Source organism: Sminthopsis crassicaudata, chromosome 2 (genome assembly GCF_048593235.1).
Source record: "Sminthopsis crassicaudata isolate SCR6 chromosome 2, ASM4859323v1, whole genome shotgun sequence".
NCBI classification, from domain to species: domain Eukaryota; kingdom Metazoa; phylum Chordata; class Mammalia; order Dasyuromorphia; family Dasyuridae; genus Sminthopsis; species Sminthopsis crassicaudata.
The window spans coordinates 231,015,787-231,042,258 of record NC_133618.1 but is presented as its reverse complement, the minus strand read 5'-3'; the positions used below and the strand labels follow the sequence as shown (position 1 = coordinate 231,042,258).

The 26,472-nt window shown below is 43.8% G+C and overlaps 2 protein-coding genes across 11 annotated transcripts in view; both read left to right on the top strand.

The window, feature by feature from the left end:
- Positions 1-6,774, top strand: part of HNF4A (hepatocyte nuclear factor 4 alpha) — an 80,709-nt gene extending 73,935 nt beyond the window's left edge. For all 3 annotated transcript variants that reach the window (XM_074288530.1, XM_074288529.1, XM_074288528.1), the window contains exon 10: positions 2-6,774. In XM_074288530.1, the coding sequence (XP_074144631.1) occupies positions 2-144 (143 nt within the window). In that variant the 3' untranslated portion in view covers positions 145-6,774. The remainder of the gene's footprint in view (position 1) is intronic.
- A 4,422-nt stretch (positions 6,775-11,196) lies between these two features.
- On the top strand, positions 11,197-25,917 carry TTPAL (alpha tocopherol transfer protein like). 8 transcript variants are annotated; one of them, XM_074288520.1, is made up of 6 exons: positions 11,197-11,365; positions 16,873-16,914; positions 17,414-17,867; positions 20,956-21,149; positions 23,646-23,756; positions 25,462-25,917. In XM_074288520.1, the coding sequence occupies exons 1-6, from the start codon at positions 11,270-11,272 to the stop codon at positions 25,738-25,740; spliced, it is 1,176 nt and encodes a 391-aa protein (XP_074144621.1). In that variant the 5' UTR covers positions 11,197-11,269; the 3' UTR covers positions 25,741-25,917. The 8 variants fall into 8 exon arrangements, with proteins under 8 accessions (XP_074144621.1, XP_074144628.1, XP_074144625.1 ...); XM_074288524.1 differs by lacking the exon at positions 11,197-11,365 and adding an exon at positions 15,003-15,143; XM_074288525.1 differs by lacking the exon at positions 11,197-11,365 and adding an exon at positions 15,003-15,143 and having other exon boundaries at positions 16,873-16,975.
- The last annotated feature ends 555 nt before the right edge of the window (positions 25,918-26,472 follow it).

Sequence of the window (26,472 nt, the reverse complement as noted above, 5' to 3'; positions counted from 1 at the left end):
GCCACTCCTGAGACCCCCCAGCCTTCTCCACCAGCCAGCTCGGGGCCTGAGCCCTACAAGCTGCTGCCAGGAGCCATCGCCACAGTGGTCAAGCCTCCCTCAGCCATCCCTCAGCCCACCATCACCAAGCAGGAGGTCATCTAACATGGGGCTGGAGGGGTTGGGGGAGGTCAGCCAGATACTGCCCCTCCCCAGCCTGGCTCCGTCCTTCCCCGGCCTCCAGAGGGTCCAGCTCCCCTCCGAACTCCTAGCACTCTTGGTGAAATAGGACAACATCGGTCCTGGGACTATAAAGGCACAATGCGGAGCCAGGGCTCAAGACTGAGGGCTCCAGCTGCCGACTTGCGTGCCTTCATGCAATCTTTCTCCTCCTATTTTGGGGGACATTGAGGGAGTTTAGGAAGTCACCTTTGGGTGAGACTAGTTGTTTCTCAACACTTTCTCCCCACCTGACCAGTTTCCTCCTCTCCTGATTGCCCCCGATCAGCTGCCAGCTCTTCCTCTTGGGATCTTTCTAGAACCACCAGTTAGGAATCCACCCTACCTTCCCCTCTGGAGACTAAACACCCTGAGACTCAGAGCCCTTTGGGGAGAGCATGGGCCAGGCCAGGACTCTCTCTGCCTACTCCCACTGCCATCCCAGTGCCGACATCCCCAAGAACTTTTATTCAAAAGAAAATTTCCCTCCAGGCTGAAAAAGTCTCAGAGACTGAATTTATGATAGTTCAATCATTTGACAAACTTTATGAAGCATCTGCTGGACCAAGCTCTGTGCCAAGCACTGTGTGGAGCATAGATGAAGAAGACTCAGCCCCATCCTTAAGGAGTGGGGGGCTAGCTGAGAAGACAAGAAACAAAGACATAAAAGTAGAGAACAATTCAAGACAATAAAGATGTAGTAGGAATCCAAGAGAAGGAAAAGATTCACTGGATTGGGGGGTAGCTCATCAGGGCTTCGCAGACAACAAGATCTGGGATTTGTGGAGACAATAGGGGAGATGTTTCAGTTGGGGGGGGGCCTGAACAATGGTCCAGAGCTGGGAATCAGTCCCATTTGTGGTGAGCCCAAGTGTGTTCAGATACAGTAAGTCATGGTTTTAGGTAAGATGAGGCTATTGATGGAAAGCCTTCAAAGTCAATTTAGATTTGATTTGTTCATACTGCGGGCTCTTCAGCCAGGGAGGGGGAAAGGGTTACTCTCAATTCAAAGGAGTTCTCAGGGCAATAAAGTCAGTGATTTCTTCCCTCATCATAGAGAACAAAAATTGGTTTCCCTCTTGAATTCTGGCCCATCCTAGGACTAAATTAGCCTCAAATCCAGGCTGAAATCCATAGTTCTTTTCTGCCAACTCATTCCCTTCTCAGAGAATTCTGGGATGGCAAATCAGCAGGCTTGTCCTAAGAAGTCTCCTGGGGCTTCCACTCTCAGAGGTGGGAGGGGAAGTGCTGTAATAGGAGGGACATTTAGGGGATCAAGCCCCCAGGAAGAGGATGCTGACTAGGGAACTATAGAGAAGTAAGTCCAAAGCCAGAGTTGAGTAGAAAGGTAACTTCTAAAGTGGCTCCCCCTTCTTTAAGGAACAGCTTTTCAAAGGATCTCAGAATGTCAGAGCTGGGAGAGACCTTAGGGATGATGGATCATCAAGCCCAGCCCTTTCCTCTTAGAGAGGAGCAAGGGCCCCAGACATGACAAGTGGCTTGTTCAAGACCACACAGGGAGTCAGTGACAGAACCCCCTGCTTCAAAGACAACAAATCCTTGCAGTAGCCAGGATTTTAAGCAGAGGCAGCCACAGCTCAGCTCTGAAATTTTCAGGTCCCTCTGCCTTCTTGGAGTGGCATCCTCCTTTCAGGTCGACACTTCGGGAATTTTGAAAGCCATGTGTTCTGCTGCTTTCTGCTCTTTAGGGAATGGACTCCAAAGTGCTTTCTATAGATAAGGCAGTTCGAGGGAAGTTCTATCTACCAGTTGGTCCATAAATGCCAACATTACATCTTCATGCATTTGGGTTTTTTGTATCTTCCAGAGCCACCTCTTAAAATCCAAGGCTTGGAAAGAGAGGAGGGAGAGTATCAAACACCAGTTCTGACAAACTTAATAATTTGCTGCATATGGAAAAGTCCCAGGTTGGGTAGAAGTTCCTGGTAAAGATTAACCCCTCATTATCCCCAGTCTTTACACTTTTTCCCTCCCCCAAGCTTCCAGAGTTCCACTAAGGCCACACTGGGAAAGGAAACGTCAAGGAAAGGTAGATGATTGCCTTGGTTTATAATCCCCTTGATTATGTTCTCTCTAAGACCAAATTTGGACAAATATTCCTGGGTATGGTCTGATGTGTCTCTGAATTTGGAAGTGAATATCTTTCTATATATGTAGGGAAAGAAGATTCAATAACAACTGCAGTCATCTCGGGAGTGGAGATAAGGTAGAATCCAAGCTGCCACCATTCCCCTCAAACCTGATCAATGGGCTTTCTGGCAATTGTGGGTCTAGGAGAAGAGGACATTGCGTCTCCTGTGGCGTCCTAATCTCAGGATTCTTAGGAGGTGGATGGCAAACTCTTTGGCACTTCCCAAGCGGGGTTGCACATCAGGGTTTCTACCATTCCTCGCTTTCCTGGTATGATCTTAGTGGCCCTCTCAGAAAGGTACTTCTGAAAGTCAAGGGAGTGAGAGGCAGTGTGAAAGTTGGCAACATTGTAATGGCAAAACCAATCATGTTTGCTAAATTATTCTGTAATTTGCCTTGATCGGCTGTAATTGTATAATTTCAAATAATTCCAAACCCCAAGGTCTCTGCAATGTTCCAGTCATTAGGGCATTTTCCTTTCTTCCCTCAAAAAATGTATAGGGGAGAGGAGAATGGGGGTTTGAGAAACACTGATGGGCTAGTACCAAACCTTCCAAACCTTTCCCACTGTCATCATTGCCAACCAGTAGGGAAAGAACATTTCTTAGCCCTAGTTTGTATTTCTAAAAAAAAAAAAAAAAAAAAAAAAAAAAAAAAAAAAAAAAAAAAAAAGTTTTTTAACCTTCAAAATAAATACTAAGGATATTTTCTAACTTGTCCTAGATGAACGGTTTTCCCTTCTTTCTTATAAACTCATAAAACATTAGATTTGGAAGATACCTTAGAACATAGAATAAATAGAACAAATATCACAGAATGGCAGAGTGGGAGGAATCTCAGAATAGAAATTATTAAGAGTCAGAAGGTATCTTATACATCTAATTCAATCCCTTTATTTTACAAATGAAGGAACTGTGGTTTGCCCAGAGTTGTACGACAAATTAGAAGCAAAACTGGAAATAAATCATACAGTGTTGTAGTCAGAAGATACTTCTTAGGTCATCCGGTTTAATCTCTTACTCGATTCAGGACTATTAGCTTTTCCACTAAGGAAAATTCTGCTCAAACACTGAATGATGGGAAGCTTACTACCTATTGCACTGTTTTGTTCTATCATGGGTCAACTATTAGTGTTAGTTCTTCCTGAAAATGAGATGGAATTTGCCTCCCTGTAGCTTCCACTCATTGATCTAAACTCTGGGCATCATTTGGAACAAATTTTCCTTCTCTTCCCTTTAATAACCCTTCAGTAATTTGAAGATAGTGGGCTCATCTCCAGTAACCTAGATCTTCTTCAAGCTTAATGCACTTTGGCTAGATAATAAGTCTGTGGAATTCAGACCAAAAAAAAAGTTACATATGGTTATGTAGACCATTCTTGATGGCAGGGAATGCCATTTTCCAATCATTTAGTTGAAAATTTTGTTTTTTGTTTTTTTTTAATGACAGCATTATTTAGAATTTTCTATTTTAGTACTGGAAGAATCTTATTTCACCCTGTGCCAGTGAAAGTAAATTTAATTTTTTTTCTGGTGGGAAATATGTGTATGTATGTGCATATAAATATATGTGTGTGTTTATGTCTGTGTGGTGGGGGAGAATTCAGTGAAAGGGGGTCTAGGGAGGATTGAAGTGAAGGTGGGGTTAACTGTTTAAAGACTCTTTAAGGCAGTACAGGATTCTTGCCTCAACTATTGAACACACCATCCAAAATGCATGGGGGGAAAATGGCAAAGGTAGCACGGATACATTTTACAAAAGCAATATTTGTGAGAAAAACTAATAGAGGAAAATTTTCGTTTGGGTCCCAGGTAGAGTTAAAGAGTAACAAGAAAATATTCAGGGAACCACTGAGTCAAGATAGGTTATGGAAGGCCTTGTTAGTAAAATAAAAGGAAGCCAGACACAAGGCTTGGGAAACTAACTTGCCTGGGCCACTGGAGATGGAAATCTTTCAGAAGTTACTAGGGCATTGCTTCTAAGGTACTTTAGCCTTTCTCCCAAGGTAGGGAGTGGCAGGATTTAGAGTCTTAAGAACATTAGGCCTCATTACCTCCTTATACAAGGAAATTGAGCCCCCAGGAAGAAGGGACTGACTAGTCAGAACTACAGAGAAGTAAGTCCAAAGCTAGAGATGAGTAGAAAGATAATTCTAAAGTGGCTCCCCCTTCTTTAAGGAACAGCCTTTCAAAGGATCTCAGAATGTCAGAGCTGGGAGAGACCTTAGGGATGATGGATCATCAGGCCCAGCCCTTTCCTCTTAGAGAGGAGCAAGGGCCCCAGACACGACAAGTGGCTTGTTCAAGACCACACAGGGAGTCAGTGACAGAACCCCCTGCTTCAAAGACAACAAATCCTTGCAATAGCCAAGATTGCAAGCAGAGGTAGCCACAGCTCAGCTCTGAAATTTTCAGGTTCCTCTGCCTTCATGGGGCGGCATCTTCCTCCCAGGATGACCCTTCAAGAATCTTGAAGAGCCATGAGTCCTAGGGAAAGGACTCCAAGGTGCTTCCTAAAAATAAGGCAGTTTGAGAGGTGCCGGGAAGTTCTGCCTGTCCTGCCCAGATCTCCAGCCAGTTGGATGCCAACATTAAGTCTTCATGCTGTTGGATTTTTTTATCTTTTGAAACCATCTATTAAAATCCAAAGTTTGGGAAAAGAACACAAGCTTCCTCTTGGGTTCTTGGATGGAGGTATGCTAATTCTGCTCAGAGGAGATCGCTCTAATCTGTCTGTGTTCCTACTGTTCAGGGAAGGCTATTTCACTTTGTCTTTGATACCCCTCTTTGCTGAGACAAGAATCCTATCCAGAAGAGGTGTAGGTGGTACTCTAGGAAAGAGTGATGGTGCACTTTGCTAGAAGCCAGGAGAATTGAATTCTGATTCCATTCTGCCTCTGGTGATGTGAGCCAACTTGGGCAAAGCAGTGAGCCTCTCTCCAAGCCTTCCCATTACCTTAAGGTACCTCACCCAACATCCTCTGGACAGCTCCTAGACTTTTTTTTTTTTTTTTTTTGGCCTGTGACTCTTCCTGGCAAATGCCCTACCTCAGTCACTACCAGGAAATACTTCTAACAACGTGTAATTAGGCCTAAAGTCATGTATCACAGAGTTGACTACATGGGGGAGGCTATTTGGAATTGAAATAGGCTTAATAAATCCATGCAGAAGATTATAAAACCTTGGGAGCCATAAATTCCTCTGCCTTCACCCTACCAATTGCTCTATCCCATTAGCCCTTTACCCAGTTAATCACAAATCACTCTTAAGCCCAGTGATAACTCTTTCAGGTTGGTTGTGTTTTTAACAACTCAGGAAGCTGATCTATCACATAGGGGGTCACAAAGAGGACTCAGAAATCATGTATAATCCTTATTCCCTCATTTAACAGAAAAGGAAAGAGAGATCCAAGGAGGGTGAGTTATCTAAGATTGTACAGGAAGTATTAGAGGCAGCATTTGATCCCAGATCCTCTTATTCTGCAGTCAGTTCTCTTTCTTCAGGATCCTACTGCTCTGAACCCACCACTCCAGAATCAAAGACCTTCTTCCTTCCTTTAGTTGCTTAGACCTTGAACTTTGGATTTAGGGTAGGAATCATTTTTGGTGTCAAGGAACCAAGCATTGAAATGGGTATCAAAAGACATATGTGATCTTGGCAAATCACCTCTCCCCCCTGGACTTCATCTTCTGTTCTGTAAAATGGGGATGCTAATATCATTGAGTCCTGCCCAGGATTCTTATTAAGAAGGTACTTTGTAAATGTTTTAAATCTTGTAGTTATCTAGTTTTTATCATATTTTATCATATGGTGTCTATTAGGAGATATAAAGAGGTAAAGTCATAATGACAAAAATGATGATAAAAATGGTAGTGGTAGAAAGGACCCTAGTTTGGCAGTCAGATGGGATGGAGTTTAATCCTGATTCTGCCATTTTCTGTTATCCAGGATTAATTTCTTCCCTACCCTGTGCTTTAGTTTCCATATCTGCAAAATAAGTAGCTTGAGCTCTTTCATCTCCAAGCTCTAAATTCTATAATTATTCCCATTTTACAGGTAAGAATACTAAGGCAATGGAGTTAAATTATTTGCCTGGGATCATAAAACTAACCTGTCAGATTCCTGCCCTCAAAGGGAGTATTCACATAGGAGGAGAGTCAATAATACAAAGCAATATGTGGCATAATGAGCTGTGACATGTATAATCTCAATACTTTGTTGAGTCAAGATGCAATGCATTAGGAGCTCCTGGAAGTAGAGAAGGCACCCCAAGACTAGCTAGGGAGGGTCAGGTTCAGAAATGAAGTAGGTCAAAACTCCCACAGCAATCAACTTGTGAATGGTGACCACTGCACTTCCTACCTGGACAATAGAGGGTCTCTAAAGAGAAAATAAAGATGCACTTATGATGCTGTCCTGCTAAAATGATTATGTTGACAATTATAAATAGCAAAAGTTCACATTTTTATGGAGCTTTCAACTTTATCAAACACTATACTCACAATGCTCCCATTGTCAGACTGTCCCCATTATACAGAGGAAAAAATAGCTTCAATATGTCCAGGTCATACAGCTAAGTGTTAAAGGAGGGAGTCAGACTCAAGTCTTCTCACTCTAAAACCAGGATTCCCTGTATGACACTGACATTCTTTCTACCATATTTTCCTGTTTCTCCAACTATAACTCTTTGAAGTTGGAGCCTATGCCATGCCTCTTTTCTCTTCCCTATAGCAAAGGTACAGTCCCACAGTAAATTCTCAATCAATACATAGACCCAGAGTGAAAAGAACCTAGCAGTTGGAGTCAGAAGGCCTGGTTTCAAATTCCAGTTCTACCACTTACTGTTTGACGCTGGATACATCATTCACTTAGTTTAGTTAGGTAAACTTTAGTTTACTCACTTATACTACCTACTTCAGAAGGTCAGCGTAAGGAAAGTATTTCGTAAACTATAAAGGGCCAAAGAATTGTGAGCTATTATTATTAGTACCCCAGCAAATCTTTATTGAATGTCTGAATTAATAAGTAAATGAAGCAACACCACCTTTGTGTAGGCTCTGAGATTTCACCTGGCAGGTTCAAGCTGAGGATATGGGAATGGGACATTTTCAGATAAGTCTGTACCATAAAACTTAATCTGTTTCATTTCTGAAAAGTCCCCACCCCATTTCCAGGCCCAGAGCATAGCCCCTCGGCCTTGGGAAGCACTGCTAACCTTATCTTTGGGGAAAAGAAAACTGTAAATGGGCTTTATGGCTCTTAGATGATGTCTGGCAGAGGCAATGATTGGGGCCATAAACCACAAGCCTGTTCGCCAGGGCACTGCCCTACAGGAAGCCTGGAGACTGATGCTTCAGGGCTGAAAGGCAGGCACAGTTTAGCTGGAAGAGGTCTTAGAGGGCAGAGGAGAGAACCTGGGGAAGAAAATGAGGATTCCTGAATCTAGAGGAGAGAAGGCTAAAGAAAGACAACCCTGCTTTTCAAGATTAAGATTAATATTCTGTCTTTTATAGAGGTCTTATAGCAAAGAATGCAAGGATTATATAGCCTTCAGAGTGAGAAGGAAATTTCAGAGTAGGATATTAAAATCCAGAATGTTAGAGCCCACATTTATTTTTAGGACAAAGGCTGGTGGATACCAAGACCACAAGGGACTTCAGAACAAAAAGGGTGACAGATTTGGAAGGAACCTTAGCAATGGAGGAAACACTAAAAATGACATCATCTGATTTTCTCATTTTTAGTCAGATTCCTCACCCAAGCATCCCTGTTCCATAGCAGCTGAGGAGAAAAGTCACACCAAATTCTGTGGGAGAAGCTTCACAACCCTAACTCTGAGCCTGGCAGTGGCAAGAATCCCAGGCTCTTTCCTCCCAGGTCCATCTATCTTATAGGGCCCAAAGGCAGATCTGAGGCCTGATGTTCCTTCACACAAGTTCAGAGAATCTCCTCTGACCTTCCTCTCCTCCAAGCCCTCCCCAAGAAAGCATTATCTTTATTACCAGAAGGCTGTTTGCCCAGGGTAGCAACGTTTTCCTTACCCACCTTGGGTTGGGCCCTTTGAAGTCTTGTTCTATCTCTTTCTTTCTTCAGAATAGGTACTTCAGGGAAAAGAAACCAGTCCTTGAATCTGAAGCCAAAGAATTGGGAGATCATGTTCCTCTCCTTCACTCGGCCATTTATCATGCTGTCCTGTTCTCTAGTTGTACCATTTATATGTGACCCGTGTCTCCCACTAGACTATGAACTCCCAGAATCACAGGAGTTCAGCATCCCTCTATCCAACCCAAAACTGAAAAGGAATTTCCTGGACATGTATCAAACAAGTGGCATCCAACCTTGGCTAAAAAAATTCCATCTCCCCAAAGCAGCACATTCCATTTTAACTATCCTTAATTATTAGAAATGTCAAACTTCAATTGATCTCTTTGGAACATCTATCTATTGCCCCTCGTTCTCTCCTCTGGCAATAAACAGAACAAGTATAATTCTTCTTCTACATAACAGACCTAGAAATACTTGAAAGCAAACACCATGTTTTCTACATACCCTTTTCCCCCACCATCGACTCCAGGAGATATATTCTCAGTCCTTTCCACCGTCACTGCATGTCAGTGTCGGAGTCCCCTAACCATTCTGGTTGCCTTCCTATGGGTGTTCCCCAGTTAATCTCCTCAAAGACAAGGGCAGTTGATTTTAAGCATAAGAAGTTGGTTTTCATGGGACTATTGGCATTTCTCTACTGTTCTGCCATAGATACATTTTAGTGGCATTTGGCCAGAAGGAGAGTATAGTCTGTGACCACAGAAGCAGGTAAAGGCACCCAGACTCCATCCATGCTATGGTTATCACTAGCCGTGTCAGCGAGGCAATAAGCATTTACTAAGTGCCTACTATGTGCTTAGGTACTGTGCTAAGCCCTGGAGGTCAAGAACAATCTTGTTCTCTGGGAGCTCACAATCTAATGAGGCAGACAAAACGCTAACCACTGTGTACAAACAAGCTATACACAGGGCAAATTGGAAATAATCAACAGAGGGAAAGCACTAGAATTAAGAAGGATTAGGAAAAACTTTCTGCAGGAGAGCTTATTTTAATTGGGACTTTAAGGAAGCCAGGAAAGCCAGGAGGTGGAGATGAGAAGGGAGAACACTTCGGATAGCCCAAGAAGATGGTGAAGAGACGTGAAATGGAGTGTCTTGTTGGTGGAACACTGAAAAGAACATGGTGGGGTATCAAGTGGGGATGGGGGCTGGCCTCTACGGCCAAGTTAGGGGGTTCTGACAACTTGAGTTCACTTGATATCTGTGTATTTTATAGTGTCATGAGGCATGTGGTATGCCAGAACTGAAGCCCATCTCATTTTACTTTGAATCTGGCCCTCTTTCCATTGTGTTTGCATTGCACTTCAGTGGGCTAAGATCTCAACTGGATCATGGCAGAATCTGTGAGTCCCACCATGGCCCACTGTGGGCCTCTGAGCAAAGCTGAAACCCCATGAGGCCCCAGTTCTCTCCACTGTCAGGAGGAAGGGGACAATGTGCTCCCCTGCTCTTTGTGAGTAAGGAGTGATAAAGAACAATCATGAGGAGCTTAGTAAACAACTAGTGCTATGGAGATACTGACCAAAGATAGCAGGAATTTATGGCCTTGGCTGGCCCCACTTGTTTCTGAGCACCAGATAGGAGCTAGGGTCATAAACTAGGACATGTGCACAGAAAGTTCCCAGCAATCCCTTCTTCAGAGTAGCAGGGGGTGGAGCTCTGGCAACGGTTCCTTCTCTGGTGGGAAGTGCCGCACGGGGCGATGGAAGACCTGGGATTCACATCCCTGCTCTATCACTTACTACCTAGAAAATCATGCTGAAGTTTTCGTTCCCTCAGCTGAAAAATGGGCGTTGTAGTAGATGGACACAAATGTCCCTTCCATTTCTAAGCCTACAGACCTAAGAATCTTGGGAATTCAGATCAGAGAAGGTGAGACTAGGGAAGGCCTTGAGAGCCCCAAATATCAGCATTCACAGGGTCTTACAACAACAGAGGACAGAGAATGGAGAATTCTGTTAGAAAGGGAAGGGATCTTAAAACAGAAGAATGTCAAAGCTAAAGAAAGGATCTTGGAGACCACTGAGCTCAATCCCTTCATTTTACAGATGAAAACAGAGAAGGCCTGGAGGAAAGGGAAATGACTCATCCAAGATAATACAGCAAGTTCGTGCTAGAGCTAGAACCAGGAGGTGGGTTTCTTGACTCTTAGTCCTGAGTTCTTTCCTTTCTGGGAGCCAGATCTCTGCTTTCATTGATAGTAAGAGGTTCGAATAAGGAAATCCCTCCACCACTGTAGGTTGACATCTGCAACTTTCCTGTGGCACCAAGAGATTAAATTTTTTGCCCAACATCACACCAGCAGGTTATGTCAGAGACGAGACTTAGAGGGCCACGATGGCCACTTGTTTGATCTATGCCCGGGAATTCTCTGTCGATTATGGATGGCATATGCACACGCTCATTCACACTTATTTAAAAGCGGGTCTCCCAGTAGAGGTGACAAAGGAAACCTTCATTAACCACACTGCAAATCAGTTTATATGTTTATCAGAACCCAGAGAGGCATTTTAATAACTGCAATGAGAAAGGTGAAGAGCATGGGGGCAATTGGGAATTGCCAGTTTGGGCATTCCATGCTGAGATGTTGGTCCCTCCCCTTTCGGTTCTCAGGCTCCTTCGTTCTAACAGTTTGTGTTCTAGATTTTGAGGCCCCTTAGAGCTCTTTTCCTGTTTGTTCTAAATACTCTATATTCTAAGTTCCCTTCTGCCGCTGGATGCCCGAGAGGGATAGCTTCAGTATTGCTTGAATCTTTACTGGGGCCACTGGCAAGTCTCCGCCCCTTCCACTCCACCCCCAGGGCCCTGTTCCGTAAATGCTTTGGGCCTGCCCGTCCTCCAGGGCACCTGGGAACAGTGAGTACTCCCTGTCCTTCCCAGGAGACCCGTGCTGTGCTATGCTGACTCAGAAGGTTAGCAAATCAATCAGTCACTGGAAAAACACAGTCCCTGCCCTCATCTCTGTTTAGAAACTCCTCCGTGGCTGTCTTCCCCCTAGTGGCGCTTCTCCAGACCTCACAAAGAGACGCGGATCCTGGGGCAATCTGTTTAGATGAGGCCTCGTTATAAAGGGGTACAGAGGGTGACTAAGGTTTACTCCATGGAGCGCGCTCCGGCAACGTAAACAACCGGAAGAGCGAGGTCCAGTTGGGGCCGAGCCTCGCGGGCCGGACGTGCTCTCCGTTACCGAGGCCCACGGCCCGAGCTGCGTCACACCAGTCAGTAATAGTAGAAGAGTATCCGTGAGGAGAGAGCGTCATTTGGGGACCTCAGCACTTAACTGGGTAACCCCGTGCTTCGGTATCTCCATTGTAAAGTGGTGCAGTCCCTATCTGTTGTGAGAACATGTAGAAATCTTTTTTAAATGTCAAGCTACTACAGATATCAGAGTCCTCCACAGGGACGAGTCTTTAATAGGAAGACCAGCTCGGTTTAAGAGGAACAAGACCCGGGTTCTTAAGCTTCTTCTACCCCTTGTTATTAGTTCTTCCCTCTAGGTCAAAGCAGAATGACCATGCCCCTGCTTCCCCCGGACAGTCCTTCAAATATTCCCCTTTTCTGCTGAATGAATCATGGCCTTCTTAGCCTGGCACTCCAGGTTCTAATCTACTTTTCAAATCTTCTCTCCTACAAACGCTCCTCCGTCCGGGCGTGGCGCCCGCTTACTCTGCCCTCTGCTGTCTGCGAGGGATGGGCCGTGTCTACACTTGTGTTCTCCACACCGAGGCTAGGCCCGGAAGGAGCAGACCCTTAATCTAGGTTGGCTGAAATGAATCGAGGCCGGTGTACGGTAATAGAGAGAAACCAGGCGTTTGGGTCACAGGACCTGAGTCCAATTGTGATAATGTTCCAAATTGATGCGATCTTGAAAAAACTAGCTTTCACTTCCTGGGCCGCGGCTCCCTGAAAGAAATGATGAGCTTACCCGGCGCTTCAAGGCCCGTCCTAGTTTTAAGCCTGATGATGCACTGATACTCAAGAAAAAAGTCTATTCAGACGGGACAGAGCAGGAGCCTAGGGCAACATCAGTGGCCCGAGAAAGTGTAAAGAGGCACCTTCCCAGGCGCTTTCTACGCTGGTTAGGGGGTCTCAGGCAAAGGATTCCTGGGTTCCGGACTCAAAAACTTCGTCACCTGGAAGTAGTCCTTGCAGCCCTGGTCTCAAATGATGTAAGGAGAAGAGGGGCGTGGGGGGTTCATTCGGTTACCGCGGGAGCTACCAGGGGCCATCTCTTGATTTCCAGACCAGGCTTCTTTTCACTGGAATCCCAGGAGGGGCCAGGAGACTTTGGTTCAAGTAGGGCCTCTTCTAGCTCACATATATAAGAATCTTTTTGTATAGTTATTATACATCTTTATGTTTGCGTCACATGAGAGTCGCCTCGGGCATCGGCAACCTGCGGTTGGGTAATTCACGTGGCGGGAAAACCACGCCGGGCCCCGACCAAGTGCGTGCGGCGTGGGGAGCCGCCCGCCGCGGAAACAAGTTCTCACACCTCCACAGCCCGGAGCCGGGCTGAGCTGGCAGGTCAGGCGCCTTTCTCCCTCCCTCCGTCTCGGACGAGCGCCCTCCAGATCTAGTGCGGATGTCTCCAGTGAGAAGGTTACTGCCCGTGGAGACAGCCCTTTGTTCTTCAGAAAGACTTGATGAGGAGCTCTTCTGTACAGTTAACTGGGAGGAAGGAATTAATGGAAACAAAACGATTATATTCCGGGGCCCTTCTAAACAATGCTTTAGAAGATGCTTTTAACAGTTAGAAAACACCGCCGCGACCACGCTCCGCCCCGGGGACCAGTGACCGAGCCCTCCCTCTCTGGCATTCCCAGCTTGCGGGGATCACTGGCGGGCTGGAGCGGCGGCCGGCCGCCTCGGCAGCGTTGCCCGTTAGCCTTCTCGCCTCCGAGCGCTGTCAGGTCCCGGCCCTTAGACACGGCTTCAGGGCGCGGCGTAATGGAGTGTTAGCTTTGGGGCTGAGTCCCAGTTCCGAATTTGGAGTTAAAAGACTTGAGTTCAATCTTGATTGATGTTTTCTAGCATGGGAAAGAGTCAAAACCAAACTGAAGGCATTTCTAGGGAGCAAGACTCCCAGTGTCCACTTCAGGCTTCCTGAATTCTCTGCTCTTGTCCCTGACTTAGGCTCCCCCTGCCGGCGTTAGTGGGAAACACACTTGAGCCCGATTCACCCGCGGCAGTGGGGACCCTGGTCCTGGGCAGCTCGGCCCGGGAGACCGGGAAGTGGCTCTGGGGAGAGGGGCATCTTTTTAGCCATAGCTTTTCTGCCTTTATAACTTCCCACTTATTCTAGTGACGTCAGGTCACAGTAAATACCCTGAGCCCTCAAAAAGAAGGCGGAGCGGACTGTGCGTGTGAGGAAAGCGCTAAGGGATTTCGCACCATCTCAAGCCTCCCCACACGCGGCCTACTGCTGCATGGCTTCTCTCGAGGGGAACGGGGATGCACAGAGCAAACGGAAGGGCGTGGGGGATGGGAAACAAGGAAAGAACTGGGGAAGGAGCCCTCTGGGCAGTGGTTCTTAGCATGATCTGCACACCTTTCTAGAAGACAGACAGACAGCCAGGTAGGTAGGTAGTTAAATGGACAGATAGATCAATAGACAGATAGACAAATAGATTTCCTTTGTAATTCTGAATATTTTAATTTTTGCATTAAAACCCATTTTTCTGAAAAGTTCATCACAGTCAATAACACAAAAAGTTTTAAGGAAAAAAAAAGACCTGGTTCTAGCGCTGTAAGTTAGGATGTCCGAGTGAGATTCCAAGGAAGAGGAGTATCAGACTCCGGAGGAGCTTTGGATAGCTGACACCCACATTTTCTAGAAGACACCCAGATGTCCTGGAAGGGGTGCCTTGTACCCCTGGGAGTGGGCAGGAGAGGGTCAGCTCATCCGTCCATAGAAAACGATCCAGGCTGGCCGGCTGGCTCTGGGAAATCACCGTCCCCCTCCCCGCCTCAGTGTCCTCATCTATAGAAAGGGGATATACTAGCCTCTACCTCCAAGATTGCTACCAATATCAAATTCTCTGCAAACCTAAACGTATCATGGAGATGCTGACACAACCCTAAACCACTTACTTAATGAAGGGCATTGTTTTATGCTTAGAATAAAGTGTTTTAGGGGTTTTTAACCGGGATTGGGCCCTTTAAGAGCATTGATTTCCTTTGTAATACTGTTTTATTTTAGGAATTTAAAAATATTCTAAGAAGGGGCCCTAGGTTTCACCAGAGTGTCAGAGGATTCCAAAACACACACACACACACACACACACACACACACACACACACACACAAAGGCTAAACAGGTTAACATGTAGATCAATGCAATTCCCTTGCAGTATTGAAGCGATTGAGGCCCAGAGAGGGCATGTGACTTTTCCCAAGTTGCACAGCGAGTTGAAAAGCTCTGTGTCTGCCTCTAGCGCAGAGGCTGGGCGAGGTGGGAAGGTAAAGTGTCATTTGGACAAGTTTGTGCCAGAAGTCTAGGACCACAACGCGCGACGTCGATATTTCCACTGCGCCTGTGCAAGGCGCCTATGGCCGGCGTTGCGTCACTTCTGGTGTAGAGGGGCGGGTGGAGCGGACGGTGGGTCGGACCTGTCCGCGGTGCTGGCGAAGACTCCAAGTCGCCTGAGACTCGGCCCACCCTCCCTTCCGTTCTGGCCCGGGGGGTTGGTGAGTATCCGCGCGCCCGGGGCGGGGCTGGCGAGGGTCCGCGCGTTCTCGGGGAGGGGGGCGGGGCTGCGGCCGGTGAGGGCCAGAGTATGTGCGCGTGCGCGTGCCTGGGGCGGGGCTGGGAAAGGCGGGAGAGAAGAAGAAACTGATGGGGGGGGATGCGGCCTTTCGCGACCTCCTGCCTCCCATCTGAAGCTGTTTGCCGGACGTCTCTCTTTGGATATCCTTCAATCATTTCAAACGCAACAAGTTCGAAGCGGAACTCATCTCCTTTTGCCCTCCTAAACCCTCAGAAGACAGGCTCCCCTCTCCTGCTTTGCACCCAGTTTTGCAACCGAAGCTTACCCCGTACTCTACCCTCCTCTTCGCCCCCACAACCCATTAGTAAGCAGGCCGTACCGGTCTTTCTCTGTCACATCTCTAGCACCTGCCTCCTCCCTCACACCTAGCCAGTCGCAGCCGCCTCCTCATTGGCTCTCTACTTCCAGTCCCTTTTCTCTCCCATCCAGCCCCACCCCCAGCCCCGGCAGAGCTGCCGGTGGGATAGTCCTAAAGCCCAGGTCTGATCGGGTCATTGCCGTGATCTAAGCGGCCTCGTTAGTCTCCGGATGTCTCCCGGCATTTACATCCTTTCAGACTGGCTTCAGCGCGCCTCTCCAGACGATTTCACGTCACCCCTGCGTGCACAGCCCGTTCTAACCCAAGGGGACTGTAGCTGCTGGGCAGCCGCTCCGTTGCATCTCCTCTTCCCGTGCCCTGGCCACGGGCCAGCCACGTACCGGAAACTGCATCCCTGCCTCTCATCAGTCTCTCAGAGTCCTTCACTTCCCGCACAGCCTAGCCTAGCTGCCCACTCCCAGAAGGAAGCTTTCTGACCCTTCTAGAGCGGTATAAAACTCTGGCAATCTGGTGAAAAATAATGGGTTTTTTTTAATGAAAAAAGTATATAGAGGGTTGCAAAGGAAATCAATTACGTTGAAACGCAGTTGTCATAATGAAAAGTTCTCCCACTGGAGGTTATTGGGTTTTTTCCTCCTCAAATTACATTGTATATGCTGTTTGTGCACATGTTATACCCCCTTACAGAATGCAGACTCTTTGAGAACTAGGGATGGTTTTCATTTTTCGTTTGTATCCCTCGCACACAGTGCTGTACATATAAAGGGAGTCTCACAAACGCTTGTGGAATGAATGAGGAGAATCAGGAAATGGGCTGGGGATGCTGGGCAAGAAGAAATAATGGTAATGGCTGAATTAAGGGGGGAGTGGGAAGTCAAAGCATCTTGGGAAGGAGAAGGGATAAACTCAGAGTGTGGAGACCTGGAAAGGGGAACCTGAGAAGGGAAGACAGGAGATAATGAGGCAGTGTGGGGGGGAGAACCTGGGGAAGGGGAAACTTAAAAAAGGGGATATTTGGAAAAGGGAGAATCAGAGGAAGAGTAGACCTGGGACACTAAGGGAAAAGGTTTATTGAGGGACAGGAGAATAAGAGATAGGGAATAACTTCTGAAAGGAGAGCTCTTAGGGAAGGGGCAACAATGGTGAGAGCTAGGAGTGGGGATTATATGTGTTGAAAAGGGTTGTGCAAACTTGTCTAAATAGAAAGTCCAAGTCCCAGCCCCTCACCCAGGCACCAATGTCTGTCATGTGGTAGTTTTCTGTAGCGCATAGACAATATGAACTGAAGGGCCCCCTAGACATCATTTATTCCAACTCTTTTATTTTACAGAGGAGAAAATGGACTCCAGGAAAGGAAGGGGACTTTTCCAAGGTCATCTACCACAAGTTGCCCCAACTTTGTTTTCGGCCGAGGAGGAGGTTACTGAGGGCTCGTGAGCAAAGTTGGATATTTCTAGTTTCAGTCAGTCAGCCAACAAGCATTTAGCAGGTGCCTGCTGTGTCTCAGGCACTGGTACACAGGCATTGTGCTAGGTTCTGGCATACAAAGACAAAACTGAGACAGCGCTTGCCTTTGAGGAATCTACATTCTACTAGGGGTATACGCCTTTACAGAGAAGTAAATACAGGATGCACACAAGATAAATTTAAAAAAAGGTTGGGGGAAAGGTTACTAACAGTGGGGGAATTAAGAGGGTTTTCTAGGCTGTACTTGAGCTGGGCCTCAAAGAGAGCTAAGTACACATTCCCTTATGGCAATTCGGCTTTTCTTTCAAAATTACTTTCTTGAATTCTGCAGCAGGTGGGTTTTATGGGCAGTGCAGCATGCTATTAAGTGGGCTTAAAATGGGTTGTTTAAATTTTTTGGACAGCTTCCTGATAATCTAATGTCCGAAGAAAGTGACTCTCTGAGGCCAAGCCCATTTGTGGCACCCTTGTCTGAAAATAACGAGCTCCCCAAACAGCCTGGCTATGTGTGCTCCCTGACAGAGGAGCTAGTCACCAAAGCCCGGGAGGAGTTGCAGGAGAAACCAGAATGGCGGCTGCGGGATGTTCAGGCCCTTCGAGACATGGTCTGTAAAGACTATCCTAACTTAAGTACGTCCCTGGATGATGCTTTTCTTCTGCGCTTCCTCAGAGCCCGAAAGTTCGACTATGACCGAGCCTTGCAGCTTCTGGTCAACTATCACAGCTGTCGGAGGAGCTGGCCTGAAGTGTTTGATAACTTAAAGCCCTCTGCCCTGAAGGAGGTTCTGAGTTCAGGTTTTCTCACTGTGCTGCCTCACTCGGACCCTAGAGGCTGCCAGGTACTTTGCCTTCGTCCAGGTATGTCTCTTGAATGTTGCTTGTTTCTGTGAGCTTGGGTTATATTTGGTTCTTGTGATGATGGAATAATACTTCGTAGAATTTCAAGCAAGAAGGGAGCTGAAAGGTCCTCTAACATTCAGCTTCTTAAACTGGTTTGCAATTCTGTGTGGGGTCTCAACTGAATGTGGGAGTTGTGAAATTATGATTATCAGCAAATGTTTGATTTGTGTACCTTTTTTATATACCTGGGATCACGTAAAAGTTTCTTGGACAAAAAAGGATCATTAGTGGAAAAATTTTAAGAAGCCCTGCTCTAACCAATCCCTACACAGGAAACTAATACCCAGAGGAAGAAAGTGATTTAGGGTTCCATCAAAAGATTTAGAACTGGGCTTTAAACCCAGATCCTCTGACTCTGGATGGTCCTAGTGCTCTCTTCTGGTGGTAGACAGCAATTCTTTGTGTCTTCTCAAGCCCTTTGAGTGTCTTGTCTTGGCTCAGTGATATTTATTTGATCATGTGGTGATCAAACCCTATCCTGAAGCCTTGGTAGATTCTATAGAGCTGGGAAACCTTGAAGTGTGGGACTGTCAGTGGACAGTGTGACTAATGTCTGAGGCCTGGCTTAGCTGAGCACTCATTGCCAGAAGGTTAACCACCCAAACTCATGGAAATATCTGTTTAGGTGAGTTGCACTCTTGTCAGTGGAGGTTTTAGCAGAGAATAGGGGACATGTCAGCTACCCCTAAGTATTTAAAGAGCTACCACATAGGAGGCAAAATCTGTGCCAGCAGAAGGAACTTGTTCACCAGTGAGACCATATGTATGTATGAGTAGAGCAGCACTACACTACCATGCAACCACAGGCTTCCCTTTCACTGAGAATGACCCAGATGGGTAAAACTGAAGGTCAGCAGCTTGCATGGAGACAAGAACCATAGGCTGGGTAGAAGTCAGGAGACCTGGCTTCCCATAGAAGTTCTGTTATCTAATCAACTCTGGGACCTAAATCACCTCAGCATCTGAGCTTTAGGATCATCAAGCTCAGGCTTGTGAGAAAAGCACTTTATAGACCTTAAATTGCACTATACAAATAGGAGAACATAATCTGACAGAAGATTCCACACATTCTTTTTCAAGTGCCATGGCTTAGGATGATTTCCAGCCCAGGAAAGGCTGTGAAACTGGAAGCAAATAAAGTGAGTAGTCAGTTGTTTTTTTGGTCCTGTCTGACTTTTCATGGTCCCCTTTGGGATTTTCTTGGCCAACATATTGGAGTGGTTTTCTATTCCTTTCTCCAGCTCATTTTACAGATGAGGAAACTGAGGCAAACAGTGACTTGCTCAGTCACACTGCTAGTAAGTGTCCAAAGCCAGATCTGAATTGAGAAAGATGACTCTTGCTGACTTCAGGCCCAGCACTCTGTGCTCTATGGCATTACCTAGCTGTCCCAAGCCTGCCCACTAGTCGGAGCTTAAGCTTGGATAGCATGCATACACAACCTCACTGGGCCTATCCTTGAAGGCTTTACAGCTCACGAGAGCCTTTGTTTCTGGTTAGGATGGTTGAGTCTGGTTTAGCTCCTTAGTGACAGGAACTGTATTTTTTGCTTTTCTTTGTATACCCAGTGCCTAACACAATACTGGCAAAAAGTAATCAATTAGTAAATGTTTATTAATTGATGATTGATTAACATAGTTCACAAATTTTTTTTTTTGTCTGAATGGATCAATTTGTTAATATTACTCATTAACCAATGTGTCCCTGCCCTTTTCAGGAGAACTGGGCTATATTCCTAGTTTTGAACAAATTTCTCTGGGCTTCAGTTTCTCCATTTGTAAAATGAGAGGGATAGAATTCCAGGTCTGTTAGTTTATGATCAAAGAAAGGAGGCAAACTTTTTGTAATCTGTGAATTGTAAAGCAGGGATTATGGGAATCTGAACTATTGTCACAATCTTGTGAATAGTGAGCAAATCCCTTGGTCTCTCTAAGCCTTAATTTCCTCATATGCAAAGGAGGGATAACAATATATGTAATTGTAATAATAATAATAATTAGCATCAGCCTAGTCCTTAAAGGTTTCCAAAGCACTTTATACATTATCTTATTTGATCCTTACCCCTTGGGAAGTAGGTACTATTATTTCCATTTTACAGATGAAGAAACAGAGACTTGAAAAGGTAAATGCCCAAGGTCACACAGCTAATGTATGACTGAGAAAAGGTTTGAACAGGATTCTTAACTTTTTGTTTGTCTGTTTCCTGGAACCCCCTTGGCAGTCTGGGAAAGCCTATGAACCCCTTCTCAGAATACAGTTATTATCCCTTCTACATTTTAAGCCTTAGGGTCACAGTGCCTCCTTGATCTGGAAAATCTGCATAAAATTTTTCTGGCCCTTCCTTTGTACCAGAGAAGAAGTCTAAATTATTATGATATTGAAAGACAAAATGTTGATAATATATACTATGTATATATTTAAGCATTTCTGAATTTTTTCTGTATCATTTGTGGCTTCCATACAACTCCCCCCAAACTTCTATTTAATATCTTATGCCAACCTGAGGTATACTGAAGTCACAAAGGGGAAACTCATGATGTGGAAGGGATAATTGTAGTGCTTTTAAGTAAGATAAAATAAGGAAAACACTATTAAAAAAACAAATTATGTTGAAATGTAGTTATCAAGTATTTAAAACAACAAACAGGTTCACAGATCCCAGGTTAAGAATCCCTGAACTCAGATCTCCCTAATTTCAGGACAGGTACCTCAACCCCTTTGCCATCTAGCTGCTGCTGTAACACACAGAGGATCACTTCTGCTGAAGAGATTGAAGGGCTGGCCATTGGCCTTATCTCATTTCCCTCCAACCCACATAGGCCAGTCACTGAGCTCCATGATGCTAGAGGTGGCCCTCTGAGCTACAAAGTCCCCTCCTCTGAGAATCCTCCTCTACAGTACCAATGAAATCCAGGCCCAGGCCTTGTCCCCTTCTTCTTCACAGGCCTATTAAAGAAACTGCTTTATAAACTGTAAATGCTACAGAAGTATGAGTTATGCATTCTTATTATTGTTCATTTCTCCCTTCTTTATCTTGCAACCTTAGATAGATGGATTCCAAGTAACTACCCAATTACTGAGAACATTCGTGCCATATATTTAACATTAGAAAAGCTGATTCAGTCCGAGGAGACCCAGGTGAATGGAATTGTTATCCTTGCAGATTACAAAGGAGTTGGCTTAGCCAAGGCTTCTCATTTTGGTCCTTTTATAGCCAAAAAAGTGATTGGAATTCTCCAGGTAAGAGCCCCATTTGGGTCAGGGAAGAATACATATTTACATTAGTCAATGGACATTTTATCCTTTATTCTTAGTGTTGCTAGGTTGGGAAATGATTAGACTTTTCTCCCAGAATCCAGATTGCCTATTTTTCCCCCATGCTATTAATGATTGAAAGTTTTACCTCATATTGTGGGTTTGCTAGTTGGTTTTTGAGCTCCTGTTGTTTGGACAAGATCAATTCTGAAAATCTGAAGTAAAGAAAACAAAGAAGGCCAACTCCTCAAAAATTGGCTTTTCTTTTTCCAGAATATATAATCTCACTTTTACAATCACTTATGTGAAATTTGTATGGATGAAATTTTTCTTCTTTTTTTTTTTTGATGAAATTTTTCAAAATTAAACCCTCTATAGAAAAATTTGAGTATTTCTGTACCTCAGATTATTGAAGTTAATTATAAGATTTTTTTCTTTTTTTTGTAGATTTTTTCCAATTACATGTAAAAATAGTTCTTAAATTTTGAGTTCCAATTTTTTGAGTTTCCCTCCCTTCTACTCTTTTTTCCCTTCTTGAAAAGATAAGCAATTTAATAAGATTATACATGTACAGTCATGTAAAACATATTTCTATATTGCTATGTTGTGAAAAGAAAATGAGACCACACACACACACACACACAAAAAAAAAAAAAAAAAAACAAAAAACCACCACCAAGAAAAATAAAGAGTGAAAAATAGTATGCTTAAATGTTCATTCAGACACTATCATTTCTTTTTCTAGGGATGACAGTATTTTTCATATAATAACATTTTCAAAGTTCTTTTTAACGTATGAGACATGAGGCCTAGTGCTCTTTCCATGTTCCTCCTTGCATACTACACAATTGTTCTAGCAGGATCCAGGTTCTGACATGGCCCCTCAAGATAGAAAAGTTTGGGGAACAAGCCTGGCAACAGACTCTGTGCCTTTCATCTGATGGCAGCTAAAGGCATTTGACAATTTGATAATCAGATGATTGGCTTGAAGACACTAAAAGACATTTTTTTGGACAGAGTTACTCAGCTAAGCACTTATTGAGACATGGAGAGGTATGACACACTTTGGAAAGTGGCTTTTTTGAAGTATTGTGGGAGATCTCTAAGGGTCAGAGGATGCTTGCAGCATATTTTCATCTCAGAGGCAGAAGTGAGTGTTCTCCCCTTCCTATCATAGAATTAACTGTTTACTGCAAAAGACAGCTTTGATGAGTAAATAAGCAGCAGAAGCCCTTGTTTTCTGTGCCTTTAAGAGTTCTCTGGTGTCCCATCCGGCACCTCGGACACCTTCCTTCTTCTCTTGGCCCCCCACTCCTTCCTCTTCCAGTTGCTTAAACAGGGGAAGGTGGGAGATGCAAATGCTGAGGGACAGGTTAATGGGATGGTGTTCATTCAGGGGCTGAGGATACCGGATATCAGATTTGGAACAGACCTGGACCATGACAGATCTGAGCTAGAAAGCTTTATGCCAATGTGGTGGAGCACAGAACAAAATGAGTGGTCAGATATCTTGGAATTTATTCAGGACTGAGAAGTGGATTGTTAGAACACAGAATGTCAGAGATAGAAGAGACCTTAGAGACACTTAGCCTATCTCTCATTTTATAGATGAAGTCCAGAAGAGAACTCATTTCCCAAAGTTATACTGTGAGTTGATGGCCAAGCAAAAATAGTTTTTCCTGTTGCTCTGCAATACCTTCCACGGAGGATTCCTGGTAATGGGGAGTAGTTAAGAGCAAAGAAAACATTTTCACTCTCACCAACACAGACAGTCTATGTTCTAGGCTCTCTATCAACTCAGCTGATACTCAGTTTCTGTTCTAATTTGTTTGGGACACACTTCTGTCTCAGAACTTAGCTTTTCTTTGACATTAAGACTGACTGATCTGCCAGCTCTTTGAACACATGTGAACTTATAGCTGTTTAAGTGACTGGATTTGGCTGGCATTTGCTGGGTTTTTCTAGAAATAATGTTTAACATTACAAAGAACAAGTCCATATTTATAGTTCTGGCTTACTCCAGAAAAACCACCTGATTTAGAAGTTAAGTTCCTGATTTAGGTCCCAGCTTTGGTTTGCACATGAGAAGCAGATGCAGTGATGGATCTAATCTGGGTGGTATTGGCATTTTGGTACAGGGAAAAGAACAGGAGCCAGGGGGTGTGGAGACTTGGATTTGAATCATGGCTTCTTAGTTAGACAAGTTGTATAACTTCTAAAAAACTCAAATTCTTCATTTGTAGAAATGGATAAATGAGCCCTGGCCTGCCTGCTTTATATGGTGGTTGTGATTATCAAATTCAATATGAAATTGCTTCATAATTTGTAAAAATACCATGACTATTGAATTCAATTAATAATTGTTATGCCCGTATATAGTAAATATTATAGGAGATGTTTCCAAAGTAGGGATATACATATTTTTGTTTTCTATTGAAGTTTCCCAGATGTTCTAAAATACCTTTTATTTTCTTACCACAGGATGGGTTTCCCATTAGAATAAAAGCTGTCAATATTGTAAATGAACCTCGAATATTCAAAGGCATTTTTGCTATCATAAAACCATTTCTGAAGGAGAAAATAGCAAACAGAGTAAGTGACTTACTTCTTCCTGTCAATGGCAGCTTTAAATGTCCTCCTTTTCCTTTTCCTCTTTGAAGAAGTTCAGGACTACAGGTTTGGAGCACTATAGATAATATCAGACTTTTTCCAGTTTGTTAGTTTTGTTTAACTTTTTCCTCTTTTTTGTTTCCTTTTCTATAGGAGATGGCTCTTTGGGAGGGGGAGGAAGAGGGAATGCACTGGGAAATATAGGTGATGTAAAAAATACATGAATACAAACTTATTTTTAAAATAAAGCTTAATATAAGTTTTATTATAATACATTATATTTTGTGTAGTGATAATATGCTATTATCAATTTTTAATATAAACTGTTAAAAGTTTGCTTTTATCTTACAGAGTCCCCTATTTTCCCCCCAATGTCTTATTTTTGAAAAGATGAGTAAATGTTTAGTTTGTTTGTATATCAGAGCAGACTAATTGTGGAGGTGCAAATTGAGAACTTGCTCCTTAAAATGAGGAGTTTAGCCTTCATGCTCTTCAAGAATCCTTCTTCTCTGTCATTCTGTGATTCTGAGGCTCTTCCCAAATCTAAAGTTCTAGGATCCCATTTTAGCTCTGTCCTTTAAATCCAACAAATGAATCAATCTTATGGGAATAAAAGGAAATTCATAAATATTAACATTATGGAGACAATGGCTAGCCCACTTTCTATTCCCTTTTGGCCCTATGAGCTTGTATTTCTGCTTCAGCTTCAGTTAGAGAGTAGAACTCAATGATCTCTAATCCCTTCCAACCATAGATTTCTTCAATTTTAATTTCCTCCTTTGTTATACAAAGGGACTGGCCAACATAATCTATAAGGTCTTACTCAGCTCTTATATTCTGAGTTTAAGACCCCTTCCATCTCTGACCTTTAGTGAATCTTGGTTTCAGAAAGTCTAAGAATTTACCTTGAAAGCTGCCACTACTTCTGGTCTTATTTACTTTTAAATATCTTGATTTCTATCTAAAATGTTAGATTAGAGGGGCCCACAGTAATTAGAAAAATGACTTAAAATAATTTTGATTTCTTATTAAATAGAACTTTTAGTCATAAATATGCTCTATGAATGATTTTCAAAAAAGTTATTTACCCAGTTATTAATGGCTATTATAGTTGTGTGGACTTTGTTTCAGAAACTAGAAATATAGAACTGAAGATTTCTTCTCCATTTGCCTTTTTTCATTTTATTTTGTTTCTCTAGGAAAAAGTTAGCTTTTATATTGTGTGTTTCCACAGGAAATAGCCAATCTAGGGCTCTGCTATTGCTAAGGCCAACTTTGGGGCCAGTTACCCAAGTGTTTTTACATGGTATTGTCAGAAATGAACTAGACCTAAAATCAGGAAACCTAGGTCTTAAATTCTTTACTCTATCACTTGCTAGCTATATGGTTACTTCTACTCCTTGAGACTCAGTTTCCTTATTTGTAAAATGATTATGATAACCCCTGTCCTGCTTACCTTCCAGGATGGGAAGGTTTTTGTATGTATAGGATGTAGAGGATATGTGTATAGGATGTATATATGTAATATATAGGATAATGTATATAAAGTATATAACAGATAAAAGGCTATGAAATGTGAACTACTCTTATTCACTGTCACTCATTGTGTGCAATTTTGTAGCAGCAGGTAAAAAGTCATGTCCTAACATCTTTACATATGGACTGTTCCCTATTTGTTTCCCTTCAGTTTTTCCTTCATGGATCTGACTTGAATTCTCTACACCTGAACCTTCCAAAAAGTATCCTTCCTAAGGAGTATGGAGGCACTGCTGGGGAGCTGGATGCAAATGCCTGGAAGGAGGTGCTTCTGGCTTCAGAGGAAGACTTTGTAAAGGAGTTCTGTAGGCCTCTCTCTCCCAGCAATAGTCTCCTCCAGGAGACCCCACTGGTGGAGAGAATAACTTCTGAGGTTCAAGGAGATGACTCCATTCGGGGAGTAAAGTCACAGCTGTACTCCTGCTATTAACCAAGAAGTCACATAGTTTTCTACATATATTGCAGCCATTAAGTAATTTCTTTCTCCCTCCTAAAGCATAAAAGGAAAATAAGTTCCATGAGAAAACCTTTCCATATAATTGAACAGGACAGAATTTAAGCCTGGTGAAGTTATGATTAGCTTTAAAATAAAGATGTAATACAAGAAGGGAACATGTAGGTAAGTTCCTTGAGAATGTCTTAAGACGGACCTTTGTAGTACCTTTAAGCTCCTTGAAAACCTTGCCAGTGATCGAGTTTCATGAACCCCACTTTCAAATCATTCATCTGATAACTATGCTTTCAAGATATATCTGTAATTTCTATTAGTTTGGGTATTTCCTCCCCCAAAACAGATTTCAACTCTCCCATGCTTTGATAGAAAATTTCAGGAGCTTCTGAGGCAAAAGCAATCTCTCAGTGATGATGAACCTCTCTTGTATTTAGTTGTTCTGGTCATTGGGTAGCAAGCCTAATCTATTGCTTGGGCTGTCTTTAAAATCCTTCCATCTTGATGGGACCAGCTCACGTCTGTGCATCCAACATTGATTTTGAGAACCCAGGCCACTCTGAGGACTTAGGGAATCTCAGAGCCTTGCAAAAAGAAATCCAGTAGGGGGCAGTCCAAGAATAAGAGAGGTCTTGGAGAAATCAGCCTGTGACAGGCGAGCTCATTCTGTTGCAGTGAAGATTGCTAGGAAGATTATGAAGATCATGGTGGGGA

Bases quoted from the DNA above. Each gene is read 5' to 3' on its own strand.
- TTPAL (XM_074288520.1), top strand. From the start codon at position 11,270: ATGCTTTGGGCCTGCCCGTCCTCCAGGGCACCTGGGAACAGTGAGTAC. The intron at 11,366-16,872 runs GTTAGCAAATCA...TTTATTTTACAG, and splicing joins GTGCTATGCTGACTCAGAAG to AGGAGAAAATGGACTCCAGG. The intron at 16,915-17,413 runs GTCATCTACCAC...TTTTTTGGACAG, and splicing joins AGGAAGGGGACTTTTCCAAG to CTTCCTGATAATCTAATGTC.